The sequence below is a fragment of the Solea solea genome, chromosome 12, assembly GCF_958295425.1.
Source record: "Solea solea chromosome 12, fSolSol10.1, whole genome shotgun sequence".
In the NCBI taxonomy this organism is placed as follows: Eukaryota; Metazoa; Chordata; class Actinopteri; order Pleuronectiformes; family Soleidae; genus Solea; species Solea solea.
Window position 1 is genome coordinate 13,908,295 of NC_081145.1, and position 15,657 is coordinate 13,923,951.

Sequence of the window (15,657 nt, forward strand, 5' to 3'; positions counted from 1 at the left end):
TTTTTTTTTTTTTTCGTTTGCACCTCTGCTGAGTACGGCCACAGCTCTGCAGAAGCTGTAACTTTATAAAATACAGTGATGACTCTTTAGCCTGCTTAGTATGCAGGATTGTTCCACTGTGCTTCCTTGACCACAGAGCTGCAGACAGCGATGTAGATTGGTGAAGTTTCCTCCCCTCTAAAACATCCTGGTGGGAGACGGCAGAAGGTTCAACAGGCTAATATTCACACATTAATTTGCCCTAAGATGTCCAACTGTTCTCCAGCAGCTCTCATTACTCGCAATCAGTCACTGGGCGGTTAATTGTCTGTGTGGGAAGGAGATCCTTACTGGTGCGCGGAGGAGCATGACCAGTGCCTCCGAATGGTGAAAGCAGGGGGCCAGAGAGGACAGACGTAGCACAGAGGGCACTGCAACACATTTGGCTGTCAATATGATGCCTGCGGTTGGCTATGAGAAGCATGGGGTGAAATATAGTGACTATTCTAAGCAGCAGGCAGTGCGGATGTGACATCCGGCTCATTGTTATTTTGGTCCATTAAGTGGTGATTTCTCTCTAATTAGTTTTCTTACAGAACATTTTGGGCCTAAAGTTGATAATTGGTGACATGTTTTTGATTGTAGATTAGGTGCATCTTATGTGAATAAGAATCCAATTAATTACAAAAAAAAACTTGTGTTTGACAGTTGAAAGCACATTGAAAAGATTTAGAGCAATGTTGCATGTGCTGTATTGCATTATCTATATTTGATGATCATGCTCACTCGTATTAGTTTAAAGGTGACATAGACCGGAAGCTCCAATTAACGCTGCGTTTGTGTGTGTATCTGCGTCATTACCTCGTTTATGAAACCCTAAAGTTTCAGAACAAACAATTCAGCCACTGCTGAGAAAATAGTGTTGCATTGTTTTCCTGGGCTCTGCGAAGCGGATCGACACTTCCTTAATTTGATGTCGTCATCAGAAATCCTCACCACCGTAGCGCCTCCCGGTGCGGGCACTAGTCTGGGCACATCCGGTTGCGTACATTCAACCGCAGAAGAAGAAGAACTACTCTCGTTGTAGCTGCTGAGATGCAGAGCATCCACCGTGCCAGAGGGGGAGCTGTGTATCTGAGAGCTGGCCTATCTATTACGTCACTTCCAGGTACCTGGCCAATCACAGGACAGTTGTAAAGCTCTCGTTGGCTGGCCAATCACAGCAACTGTTTGGTCTGAAACAGCGCGGCTGACGAGAGCGTCAGTGAGGAGATATTTTGATCGGCTCGTTTGCAGCGATTAGGAGGTTTTTAATCATGAAAACATGTTAATATATGTAAGTAGACCTCCATAACTAACATATATGTGTGATACAAGCATTCGATGTCACCTTTAAAAGTGTCTTTCTTTGAAGCACTTCTGAACAGATGGCTCGCCTGGCGCCGCTGCTCTGCTCCTCTGTTTGTCTGATTCTACATTCATAAAGCTAATGTTAGGCTGGATTACTTCATCTGGTGTCTGTGAAGAAATGTGTCATTATTGCCTGTGGTTGGGAGTGGACAGACTGCAGATCGGGAGCACGCCGGACCGCGTTTGTCTGCCCTGACAGGCTGCACAGAGTCTTTGTGCTCAGAATAAAAAGAAATAAAGGTACAAGCAGAGCCTCCCTCCAATGGCCTGTGTCTGGTGTTGGGCTGCCCTGCGGTAAGGCAAGGTTATTCAGATGAAAGATGGTGTTGAGATTAGTGAGCCCTGCCCGAGCGTGTGGACGTCCAGCATGCCGCACTGCGTGATTTATGAGAGTCGTGATATCAGCGGCGCCACATGAATAAACCATGTGGCCAGAATTAAGCTCCTGTTAAACGACGCACAGCATTTTCCCAGGTGCCTCAATCTTAAGAGTGGAAATCATACTCATACTTGCTGTTGTGTTAGCACAGTGTCGTGGGAAAACTTCCTGAAGGCCCCTGTGCAGCGGTTGCACGACTACTATAAATCTTTGAGCTTGAGCGACGTGAAACACCAACATTATGATAATGCAACAAAGCTCCATGTAACCAAGCCAAACACATGAGCATTTATTTTGACTTCACAGAACAATTTCATGTTAATATTACATTTATTATATAATAATTATACCAGAACATAATTTGGCCTGAATTTCAGTATATGAAGAAATGAGTAGACAAATCAATCCATTCAACTCCACCATATTCAACTTAAAGTGATGTATGGAAAACTGATTTTACACATTGTTAACTTGTTTTTTATTTTTTTTAATTTTATTACTCTGTTGTGTAGTATATTGTTTATTACTCTAGTTGTATTGCTCTATCGTATTGTGTGTATAACTTTGCCTTGTAAGGTGACCTTGGGTGTTTTTAAATCATCATTATTATCGTTATTATTATTATTATGAAAACTAAGCAATAAATATTTTGATGGGAGAATAAATGACCCAACCAATTAATCACTTATCAAAAAGTAGTTGCCAGATAATTTTCTGCTGATTGATTTCATTTCTTGTTGACTGATGTGTTTTTCTCACAGTCAGTGTCTCCACTTTAATTTGACCTCAGACAGCCAAGAGTCAATTGATGACATAAATCAGGTCGATCTGTATAAGAGTGATCGTGTAATTTTACAAGCAATCAAATGATAATTTGAGCTCAACTCTGACTGTTTTCTATTTTTAATACAATATATTATCAGAGAGTTACAATCTATTGTGCGGCAGAGGTTGGGCCTTCTCTTGAGAACGTGACATGAATATTGCGCATCAGTCTTCTGTTCCCGTTGTCAATCTTCACTCTCAGCTCTGGGAATCATATGTAAAAGGAAAAGCCCTGGGCTAAAGCAGGCTGGAAGTTTCTTACCGAGTCGCTGTATGAGAAATCCAAACTTTAATTCACAAATGACTTGAGCGGCTAATGTCCATAACCTAAGTAGTCAGTATAGTCATAGAGTGTCCAGGTTGGCGGATTGTGAACTTAATCTTACGCAGTCCAGCTGACATTTCTAATCACTGAAGTGTATTAAAAGGTATTTTTAAAACTTAAGACAAGATGGTAAATGTGAGTACATTTTTACTGAGATCACGTGTACAACACTTGCTGCCTTGGCTGCACTTCATACTGTCAGCATTACTGAAATTGCCATAAAAGCTACAACAAACACACTCGGAGGCTTTATGACCCCTGTACACTTGATGCCAACTCAACTTAAACAATAAATCACACTATAAAACAAAACACTGACTAGGTTCTGTGTCGCCATCAAGATCGAGCACAGACAAATGTTCGTTCTGCACATACAGTGGAGGGAGAAATATTCAGAACCTTTTTAATTCATAATAGATAGGATCAACAGCGAGGCGTCATTCTATTACTACAGCCTATGACTGTGGAACAGTTCTGAGGACCTGAGGGCAGAACAGAGTGTGGATACTTTTAAATGCAGATGCATCCCATAGTTTTTCCATTTGGCTTTTTTTTTTTTTGGCAAATCCTGTTTAGTTTTCCATTTATTTATATTTTAGCCTGATTTACATACTTTTTGATTTACAACATTTCTTGCCATCCCCACTTCATTCACTTTTTAAAAACATTTATTTTAAGGATTTTATTCATTTATTATTTGCATTTTTTTATTTGGATAATAATAACTTACTAGTTTACTAACTAAAACTCTGACCCTAGTTTTGGCGTTAGTGTACTGTATTGTAGGTATTGTGTATACTGTGTGTATTATGTATAATTGCTTACATTTTGATTTGCTAATGTCAAATATAAACACAAATATAATTCAGTCGTCATTGCAAAATGAAAATGACACACATTTTCAAGATCATTAACACATTAACAGATACAGAAATTTTTTCTTAAATCATTTTGCTTTTGTAGTCTTAGAATAAGGGTTTTTAATGTACTGTAATGGAAAGGGCCTTGTTTTATGGCCAGATCACGCCTTTCGTATTTAAAAGCAGAAACTGGTATGTGGTTATTTTATACTAAACCTTCTGTTATTCCTGGTGGAATAATTTGTCAATAGAGAAAATAAAATACAATGGTTTTTCGGGTTGGAATGTGCAATTCAGGTCAAAGACTTGTGCCCCGGCATGTCATTTCCTTCTCAGCTTGGTCCCTAACATATCAGACACATGTGGCTGAAACCAGGGGAGATGGTGTCTATGATGCACCACATCATGACCTCTCTAATGAGGCCTGACTCTTAATGCCCCCAGCAGCATACAGGGATGGCTACTGTAGTAGGGCTTATCTCATTGGCACTCTGCACTGCACGGTTACCCAGTTACACCTGTATTATTTAGATCACTCCAAATTAGTTTGCTCTGGGAAATATTTCAGAAGCCATTACAAAAATAGACTGAGTGGCTGGTAGAATTCTCATAAAAATTGTATATGAGCCCATAGCTTGAATTTAGAAAAGGGATAATGGGCTGATTGCATAAAGACACAGAAGCCCCGCAACTTATCAGGTATTCTCTCTGCTGCTCCACACAAGATGGCAACACCAAGCAACGTTTCTGTTGACTGCTTTCCATTATGCAAATGTATATTAACACGAGCAAGACTAAAGACTAGGCAATGTGATGAATGAGCACATACAGCAGTAAAATGAGGATGAAAAGCAGCTGGGATCCATCAATGGGAGTTGCACTTGTGACTTGTGCCAGTCAGTCATGCCTGCTGAGCATCTTTCATAGGAGAGTGCATAAGCTGGTCAGCCAAGAGACAGGCTGGTTAATTGCATTGCACTTTAATAAGTCACACACTAAAGGTTTGTGGCTTTAATCACGCAGATGTCTCTGCTGATAGGCAGCACAGGGGACAGAGGTGGCTCAGTCTCATCAGCGTCAGTGTTTGTGCATGCACTTGTCTGATGTTAACCGTGGTGTGTTCATGTCAGGAGTCAAAAGTCCTTATTTTCACATAGACTCAACGCTACAGCGCACTCGTGCACTTTCCACGTGTGTCTCCGTCAGTCGTCTGGAAGATGTTGCGACTTCAGCAGATTGTCGGCAGAATCACATGCTGCAGATCTACTGAGACGGTTTCGTCTTCCTTGTAATCAAAAGAACAAGAGGGAAATTCATTTAGGAGCGAGTGCTGTCCCTTGAGATTTTTTTTCTTTTGTTTGCCGCAAAGTGAAAATGTTTAAAATGAAAACTGAAACAAACTGTTTTGTGGATGTCAGCAAATGTAGGAAGGAAGGAGGCTGCAGCACAGCCCCAAGTGATGAGTGTCATATTGATCCAGCAGTTCTGTTGTGTTAATTCATGTTGTATGCAGAATAAACAATGAATGGAAGGTCACCCACATTAATTATTAAATAGATTGTCTCTGTCTTAAATCAAATGCTAAAATCCACTTAATCCGTTCATATCAGATTTTCTTTTGATTCAGGCTGCATGGATATCTCATTGATTGCTGCCAGAACAGGGCATTCATTTGGCATTGATCCTTGTGTGATGGCACAACAGAGACAAACTGGTTTTCAGAATTTGTTAATGTGTTGAACTTTTGATGACAACAATAATGTACATAGCCTGCTGTATGATTCATCATTTAAGTAAATTATTTATTTATTTAATGAATTATGCTACAAACAAAAATCACAAGTGAAGTTAAATGTGTTTTCAATCTGTGAGAATCTGCCACGTCCAGCGTCTGTCAGTTGTTTTTAAATTTCTTTATGCACTCCTAAACATAATGTACATATATTGTGTCAAAGACAATTATGTAACATTATTGTCACGTCTTTCTTCAGGCTGGAATAAAATTAATTTAGTGAGGAAGGTGTATGGAAGTTCATCCAGTTTTGATCATGATTTGTCCAATTTATCATAGAGGGTCCAATTAACTGCTGAATGTTTCTACACTGTGGGAGGAAAACGGAGAAGCCGGAGAAACCCCCCCCCCCCCACACACACACACAGGGGAAACATGCAAACTCCATGCAGAGGCACTCTGATAGACCCGGGTCGCAAACCTGGGTCTTTTTGCTGCAAGGCAACAGTGCTAACCACTACTCTGCCATGTGGCCCTTGTTGTGGTTTTATTGTGTATAAAAATAAAATGTCATAACCAATAGTCAGTTGTGAAGGGCCCTTAATTAAGTAAAAATGCTTTGTTGCATCTTTGAGGATTTATTGCACCTTTTCAGCTGAGAAAACCACTTATTCAAATATTCATTATTCTCTTGATAAATTGATGCTTGTTGTTCATGAAACTGTGGTGCGTTTTTGTGTAGTTGTCAGCTGTTGGAGCACATCTTTGTATTCTATTAAAATTCAGTCCTTTATATTAAATAGAAAATATCAATAACATGGCTTGACTCAAGACAGTAGTGACAGTATAGTATAGTATAAATAGCTTTTTGCAACATGGTCAACCTCTACTGTTTTTTTAGGAATAAAGTTCGAGCTTTGATGTTGTCCTTCATGAGGCCATTGACATGGTATGGTATAACTGCAGCAGGCGCATATCAATGAAATATTTACAACCTGGCAGAGCATAGTGAGGATCCGAGCAGGATATAAGTTAGCTGAACCCTTTCCACAAGAGATTTCCTCAGACCAAATTTCACACATTGCCAATGTATTTTCTTTTGCAGATGTCTTGTAACTGCCTTTAAAGAAACCACAAATCAAACTATACAAACACATCAGCTGATAACAATCGGTGGCTTATTGATCAGAGCACTCTTACTAGACAAGAGCATAGTAAGTAATTGTATTGTATTCTCCTGTTCCCCCCAGCAACAGTTTGCATGTGATACAGCGATGTTGAATAATTTATTTCGCCCAGAACATAAATTGGCATAATGTTTTGTTGTGTTTGTGTTTACATCTTAATTCATGATGGGCAGAAGAATCTCAAACGTGCCCTCTGACCTTCTGGGGGAATCATTATGAGCAGTGCAGTGTGAGAGATGACGAATACATCAATGTTCGGCTCACATTTGCATTATCATTGGCGTAACCCTTGTGTAGGATTTACTAATGAGCATGGATAACAGGATTTTGTCTCATCGTGAACAAGCCACTTATAGTGTTTGAAGTGTGAACCGAGTTCATTTTATCAGCCCCTCTTGAGTTAATGTAGGTGGTTATTTCTGTGTACAACTTGAGAGTTTCTGTGGATACAAGGTAGGAGGGACATAGGAAAATGGAACGAGGACTGTGTGGTCGGATGTGCAGGCTGTGTGGAGTAAATTGGCCTTTCAAGAGCACCTTTTGTGAACTATACCCCTGTTGAGATTCTTGATCCCATAAGAAATTTATGTGTGCACGCATGATGTGAGAACAAGGACAGAAACGTGTCTTGTGTGTGTCATCATAAGCTCATTATTTTTCTTCTCTCTTATAGATCTGTGACCGGTCGTCACCTCCCAGTAAGTGTGTGTGTGTGAGTGTGAGCGCAGCTGCACTTCTGTCACTCTGTGCTTCCAGAGCCCCATCAGACTCCACAAAGCACCCAGCTACCACAGGTCCTAAGGTAAGGTGAGATCCAGGCCAAGTGCCTCCGGCTGTTAGATCTATCACTGTGTCTTTCTTCAAGGGCTCTGCAGCACTTACTTTGCTTACAACTATCACTGAAGGCAACTAAAATCCATCGATACACTTAATCTCACCACGTATTCAAGATAATCCTAATTTTATTAGCTTTTAGCCTGTGACTGAGAACGTGTGGTGTTTGAACGGGGTGACTTGATGAGAAGTTATGGGGTATTCTGCTTGTCCAGAGCCATTTAGATAAAATGACGCAGGGTGGGGATGTTATCACAGGAGCAATAAAAGATTTCCAGTCAATCAAGCAGGGTCCCCGCAGTACTCGATGGGATTATATCAGAGATGGGCCTGAATATGAAAGCAGATGTAGCCTGTAACCTGTGTGTACCTTGATTAATCATCCTGTTAAGGAAATGAACATGACTTCAACCTCTGTTCAGATGAACTGCTACTTAGAGGAAGTGGAGGTCTGATTGATTTTCTCTCACATGTGAGTGAACTACATGCAGCTATCAATGCCGAAGATTAGCTGAACATGCGAATGCCTGTGTTATTGGATACAGTCACTCAGAAATATTGAACACGGGCACTGTAACACCCTGAGGCACACACAGAGCACACATATGCTGTATGTATACATGTAAACAAACTATCACTGAGCCATACGGAACATATCATTCTCATGCGATCCTTCTTTATAATAAATACTGTTTTCCTTTATAAAAAGGTCATATTACGTTCAGTGTTCACATATGAGATACACTACGTTGTGTGTCACTCATTCAAACATTCTTTATCTTAGGCGGCGATTTACCAAGGTACGACCTGAGCATATGGAGAATCCATCATCATATGTGCTCTCGCTCTGCCGATACATTTAATGAAACATCCTGCTGGTCTGAACAAATCAGCATCTCTGTCACTGTCGCACGAAGGTGTGAGCTCTGCAGTCACTCACTGAGAGTGTACGTGGCTTTTGAAGGTCTTACTGAAGGAGACGGCAAATGTTAAACAAGCAGTGGAATATATTTTGATATTCACAGTTGGCAAAAAAAAAAGAGGGAAAGTACAAGGTTGGACATTTATTGCGAGCCACACTGTGTATAGTGTACTCTGATGACTTCTCCTGAATTGTTGGCTAGAATACAAGCCAATTAAGATGTCATCCGTCTGCATAACTGTGGTGGTAAACAGTGACGCTGATCAAGACTTTAGCACTTGCAGTAGTAGGAATCCAGTGGGGTGCAGGATATGAACAAAGGACTAAGGAAAAGAAGCTTCTTTAATTCAATGAGACTTTTCATGCTGTATTGGTAGATGTAGGTCATAGCAGGCAGAGGTGGTGCCAGGATTATATTTCATAGTATGCACAAGAACGTGAGGTGAAGTCCAAGTGCACATACTTCTCAGTGAATAAAAGAGATTCATAAATGTGTTTAATTTAGCCATCTTTTTTTGTTTTTGGTCAAAGCTCTAAGGCTTTTACAGGCCTTAGAATGGTAGTAACGCAAACTGAAATCATTCACAACACTTGGCATAAATAAACTAATAATAATAATAATGATGATACAAAAGCAGGGAATGGGTGAAAGTGGAAGTATACATTTGTTGTGTACCACACGACTGAGAGAAGGTTGCTTCATTATTATTTTACACCATAGCAAATATAGCCCAGAGAAGTGTTCAGTGAAAGTTAAAAAAGCAAACAGTAAACACTGTACTAGGCTAATGACACCAGAAAAAACAAGGCACGTTGGTGAACAATCAAAGGGAGATGAGGCAGTTAAATGAAAAACAGTATTGGAACTTCACTCTGTACTTCCATATGACATTGAACTCTTCTTGTAGAACAGCTTCCATGTCAATGGTGATGTTTTGATTAATCACACTGCAAGTTCACTCAGTGTTTTCTATATAATTCCTCATATATATGTATTATAAGTCATGTAGACACATGAAAGAACACTCAGTGCTGGCACTGGATGCCATGATAGTGAACCCTATGGGTAGAATCCTGCAGACATTCTAAACACCTGCAGATGTCACTGATGGAAGGCTTATGTAGTTTGTGTTGCCTCCGTTGTTTAAGCTCCTCATGCAGTCTCAACACTGGACATGAAGGCACCATACTCCTTGTTTATTCTCTCAGTGCACTCCCAGTGCAAAATAGAATAACAAATAAGAAAAAAATAACAAAATGGACACAGTCTTCCAGATTTAAAAGTGAAGCCCAGGAAGTAGGACAGAAGCAACTCTGCTGGTTTATCAAACTTCCCACTTGATTTATAATGTCAGTAAACATTTTCTTTTTCTTTTCACAAGTTAATAGCCTCAATCACTAGTTTCAGGTTTTCTTCATTGCATGATGTCAAGTTTGTTAATTATGTTTCCATTTAGAGGAAAATGGACGATAAAGTGTGTCACATATGAGTGGGGTTATTGGCAGTTGGTATCATCCAATTTGAGCTTAATTGCAGGCGATGACGGTAAAGGTCCAGTTTCAAAAAGTGTCAAGACTTCAACCAGATGTCAAAATCCATTTTTATATACAGTCTATGTTCCACACTTTCAGATTTCTTTTCTGACTGTCTTTTAGTTGCAAGACAACAACAACAGCCATCTTTGATCCTCAACCCTCTGAAAGTACCATGTTGTACTCCCAATGAACTATGACCCCCAAAATATTGTTGCATCCTTTTTCACATTGGTCTGGGACAGACCTTCATTACAAAATCACACATGCTTTGAAAACGGATTTCCATTTTTAGAAAAGGTGCAAAGTCTGCCCACATGCATCTGTGTGTTTTTAGATAGAATATGCATTTCCATGTGTTTCCCCTCTTTACATAGTTACATAGAAAATTCATAAAACCACAAAAAAAGTGAAATGTATTCTTTTGTTTCAGATAACTTTGTGCCCATGTGTTTGCACTGTGTCTGTAAACACAGTAAAGCCAACTAATTAGAAATCTGAGCTCACTGGTATGTGGATTTTGTCACATTTGTACAGATTAAGCCACACTAGTTTTCAGGCCAGCTTCAGACGGCAACCTCATTTGATGTGCAAACATTACAATAGTGTCAAGCATCTAATTGTCTCATTAAGACAATGGATTTGCATATTTCCTAAAACAATTCATACATTTTGTCCCAAAAAGGACCCTAGTCCCAATGACGAATAAGGTCTTAAAAAAAGGCAATTTAACAGTGAATCCATCTGTCTGTACAGCCTTTTATCTTTATTTCCTGTCTCCTCAGAGTGAAGTATGGGGTCATCCTCTGCCCTGTTGCTTGTCTTGGGCTTTGCCACGAGTATATGGAGTCTGAACCCAGATGACCCCAATGTCTGCAGCCACTGGGAAAGGTAAGGATGTATCCTGTTGTGCTTACTACACGAAGCTGAATTTTAGATTTGAGCCAGAATCTGACTGATATTGTTGGTCCTGGAACTTTTTTCAGTACAAATGTTACAATCTGTCTTAACCAAAGTTCTAGATCTATTCTGAAAGTCCAAACAGCAGTATTGATCTCACACAGCTCAAGTGGCCAAGCTCTGAGAGATTGTAGGAGTTGCAGCTTCAAATGAAATTCGCAGGCAAATTGATCAGTGTACTCTCATTCCAATCAATCATGACAGCCACAGAGCCTGAATAATTATTAGTTGTGCTGGTCGGTGTCACTTTTGAGAAATAAGGAGGAATAATTTCTGTCCTCAATGCAAAGGGGAGGAAAGGAAGCTGTGAAGATAGATCATCTATATTATTGCCTGGCCAAGGTGAGAGTACTGGGGCTCATGGTTATACTTTGTGGGTTTCAAAATAAATTCCCTAAGTGGGTTGTGGTCATGGCTTTGAGGTCCTCAGTCTGCCGCTGGCTGTATATATATACACATGAAAAACCTTAGGTCCTTTCAAGTCTTTTCTTTTGGACATTCAAGTCATTGTATTACTTTGTTTGGATTGTGTCTATTGGCAGGACCTGTGCACTGTTATTGTTTGCTCCTAATACCTTCAAGGAGCATGAAAATGTACTCATTACTCTTTATCTTTACTCTGAATAATACAACGTTTTTTCATTGGTGTATTCAAATTTTAAGTCCATGTACCAATGCCATTTTGTGAATTCACTCGTATCAGTATCTGACCGATACTGATACCTACGATACCAATTCCCATCCCTAGTTTCTAGCTATTAACCTACTGAAAACTAGTTATATGCTAGCAAACTCTAACATCATGACACCGCAATTCTGAGATAATCAATATACTGCAAGACAGTCATATAAGGATACATTATTATATCTGTCTGAGGAAAACAAATACCCCGTGGAAAGGTCAAATGTAGGATTTGGTGTAGTAACATTCTTGTCACCGCTATCTTGCTGTCAGCTTCTACTTCTTCAGCCAGTCAATTTCTGTTGATGTTATCCTCGTTTTTTGTGATAACCACAAGCTGCACCACAGGCAGTTATGAAACAGTGACTCTGGTCTGTTAAACAGTGGAGAAATCTTATAGAGCAGGGCTCCTCAATCCTGGTCCTGGGGACCCACTGCCCTGCATGTCTTATATCACATTTTTGGGGCAGGGACCCCTACTATATTGTATAAAATTGTTTTTATATTAAACTGGGCCTATTGCCATGTATAAACCTACCTTGTTATTTTGCATTAAATACTAACCTATTCAAATACGACACAGGTTTATATATTCACATTTGTATTTTATTTGAGTGGGGCGGCCATGCCACTGCCTTTTATAAACATACATTCTTAACTGATACCAATGCCAATATCCACAATGTCTGTCAATTGCATGACAAGCTATTCAAATTGACGTTTTTATTTTGAACATAAATGTGGAAACGAAAATGAGTGATGGCCTTTTAGTGCCACTGCCAGGCATGAACATACCAGTGATGTTGCGTACAAGACTGAGCTATTAAAATAATTGATTGATTAATGTTTTTATTTTAAACATGTGTAGTAGGGACAGTAAATCCTCAAGACATCTGTGGATGGCACACATGATGAGTAGCACATAACTTATCTAACCTTGGATGGATGGAGGTTGGAGGCAGTGTTTCATATTTAAATTTGGGGGGGGGAAGAAAAAGTTTTCTTTTATTGGGAGAAGGCTGTCTGTTTGCGACGGAATACACCTGTTGTTATTTATTTGGCCTAATTTATTTGTCCCGTACGTGCCCTCTCTTGTCCCGTTTATTGACTGTTACGCTGATCTCACCACTAAATGATACAACAACAACAACAGCCGCAGTGCTGATCACGACACTTGAGAATTATCAACGACACCTGTCCTCATCCAATCACAGTGTGATGATGACAGGTGCCGTCCCACCTCGCGCCGGAAGACATCAGTCGCACATGATCAGTATACTCTAAATAAACGCACAAATTCATCGTAATTAAACTACAATGGATAAACCTGCTAAAAAGAAGAGACTGTGCAGCTACAACAAATTATGGTAAGTTAAAAAGGCGTGGGGTAAGCCCGTCAGTGGTGATTCAACGAAAGCCTTCTGCACTTTGTGTCGGAGGGAATTTTCAGTTGGCCACACACAGAGGGTGCACATTCTGAGTCACTGCTATTGTATTCCTCTGCAAAACTGCTATCATTATGACAAATGCCTTAAAACAATACTCACAAAACCATACTCGTCACCTCACCTTGTGTCCCTTATTTCATAGTGACAAAGTTGGAAGAGTATTGCTAGTGGGTTAGCCACCCGGTTTTGTTTTCCCCGTGGACACCTCAACCTCGGGGTTAGCTGCTGCTCCCCCGGCAAGGAAATAAATCCAGCTCAGTTGAATTCTCCACAGTGTAGTTACATCACATTTACATATATAAAACTGTCTGATCAACCAAACATTTCACAGACCTCTGTTTGAGATGTTTCCCTGCTCCAACACACCTGATTCAAATGAATGGCTCGTTATCAGGCTTCTGCAGAGCTTCTTAACGAGCTGTTCATTTGAATCAGGTGTGTTGGAGCAGGGAAACATCTAAAACATGCAGGGCAGAGGGTCCCCAGCACCAGGATGGAGAAACACTGTAAGTTTTTTTTAAATATTGACAGCAGTTTGGCAGCAGTTTATAAATAATTCCATCTCACAAGTATGGATGAAGCTATGTTGCCGTATTGATATTTTGTCCCACTTCTAATCAGAAAAATCGTACAGAATTGTTGAGTAAACTGTAGAGGCACTATTTCCCTCCATACTGTAGTAGAGCTGAGTATAAAGCAGCAACAAATGGAAGAACAAAAACCTTAAAATAGTGCTTAAAGTACATTACTTCATTCTGACCACTTTGTCTTTCAGCTACGCTGTAACTGTACAGGAATCCTACGCTCACCCGTTTGACCAGATCTATTACACCCGGTGCACAGATATCCTCAACTGGTTTAAATGCACAAGGCACAGGTGAGTTTACAAGAGTGTTGTCCTCGTGTTTATTACATCAGTAGCCACAACCTTTATAGTCTCCCAAAAAACCAGATCACAGACTGTGAAGGTCATAATAAACACCCGTGTTAATGTTGCTATGAAGGAGTAAGAGCCAGAATCTGTCTGTAATCCACTTAGAGTAAATGTTGAAATTACGCTGTTAAGGTTTATAGTGAACATTGAATTAAATAAATACACAGAGATTCATGTCCCAATTGCTGACTTTTATATAGAGGGTGTTTTACACAAAATCCCACTGGCTTTTAATTCTTCCTCCTCAAGTGGACATAATATTGGCCATAAAAAAACTAAATATCATGGCACAAGTTACCCCTCTATACATTTCCCTGCCCTTCAGAAAGAGTCACTCTTTACATCACATAGCTGTCTCGTGTGCCTTTTCCTCCAGGATCAGCTATAAGACGGCTTACCGCCGGGGAGTGAGGACCATGTACCGGCGTCGCTCACAGTGTTGCCCTGGTTACTTTGAAAGCGGAGACTTGTGTGTTCGTGAGTGTCCTTTTTTTTCATTCTTTTGTCCTCACTGATGACATTTCAGGTAATGTCTGCCAGACATTTTGAGGAAATAGGAAATATTATGATTGATCCTTACTGTGCAAGACTTTGCAGATAAAGCTACAACTCCCTGCCAGGCCGCTGCCACCCCCCGCCTCCAGCACTGCTGTTCTAGTCTGACCCTGTTTATCATCAGCATCCAACAACGTGAACATCCACTGACTCCTCCTTTAGAATCCAATGCAGGTTTTTAACATGATTGGAACTGCATTTTACGCTGTAGTCTGCTGCCAGCTTTACTCTTCCTGCAAGAGTAGTTTTATTAAAGTTATATAACAATGAGAAAAATTAACGAGCCAAGAGGTCTCTGGTTACAGAATGAGTAGTTATAGCATTCGCCATAAACCCTCACTGGAATTCAATAACATAAAAGGAGCTGAAGACATGATCTTAGACTGTAGCAATATGCTGATTACAGTCCTTCACTGTCATCTCTGCAGCTTTATTAATGTCATAAATTCTATTTTTACTCACGCACACATCAAACTGAATATTTTTGTATGTTGGCCAAATAAAGACCGAAGACATGACTTCTTAGCTACGGTTTTCACATTCTTGCCGTACCTAATGTTTTATTCTCTTTTAAATAAGAATGGAATCGCATTTTAATATTTCCCTAGATCTTTTGCAACACGAGGGAGTCACTGATACACTGACTGCAGACATGTGGGTTTGCTCTTTGACCACAGCTGAGCTTGTCCTTGCCTGGACTTTACCAGCTTCGGGGCAGCAGAGCACTGAAGGCGTGATTATCTGGAGCTCTTGAGAAGGGAGGTGCAGATTGATCAATAATGTATTCATTAACCATTCAGCTGACAATGGAGGTATTGGTGCATTACTTTTCAGCATGTCAGGCAGGTGAATCGGCACACTGTGGATGTGCCTCTCTCATGTGACCTCCCCCACTGTATGAACAATAGGCTTTTATTTTGATACTGTGTCAGGTAAAGAGTGAGAATAGTCGACCTCCCCTTTAACCCCCTCTTTAGTGGAACTGCATTGATCAGGCCAAGAGGGCAGTTTTTGCTTTCTGCTGCCGTTGCAAACTCTTCCTCCCCCTTTAATCCTAGAACTCTCACTGCAAGGATTAAAAGATTTGTACTT

General features: G+C 40.2%; 1 protein-coding gene across 7 annotated transcripts in view; it reads left to right on the forward strand.

The window, feature by feature from the left end:
- Nucleotides 1-15,657, forward strand: part of megf11 (multiple EGF-like-domains 11) — a 72,898-nt gene that overhangs the window by 8,403 nt on the left and 48,838 nt on the right. For all 7 annotated transcript variants that reach the window (XM_058646185.1, XM_058646178.1, XM_058646180.1 and 4 more), the window contains exons 2-5: nt 7,371-7,499; nt 10,772-10,877; nt 13,852-13,953; nt 14,387-14,487. In XM_058646185.1, coding sequence (XP_058502168.1) covers nt 10,780-10,877; nt 13,852-13,953; nt 14,387-14,487 — 301 coding nt within the window. In that variant the 5' untranslated portion in view covers nt 7,371-7,499; nt 10,772-10,779. The remainder of the gene's footprint in view (nt 1-7,370; nt 7,500-10,771; nt 10,878-13,851; nt 13,954-14,386; nt 14,488-15,657) is intronic.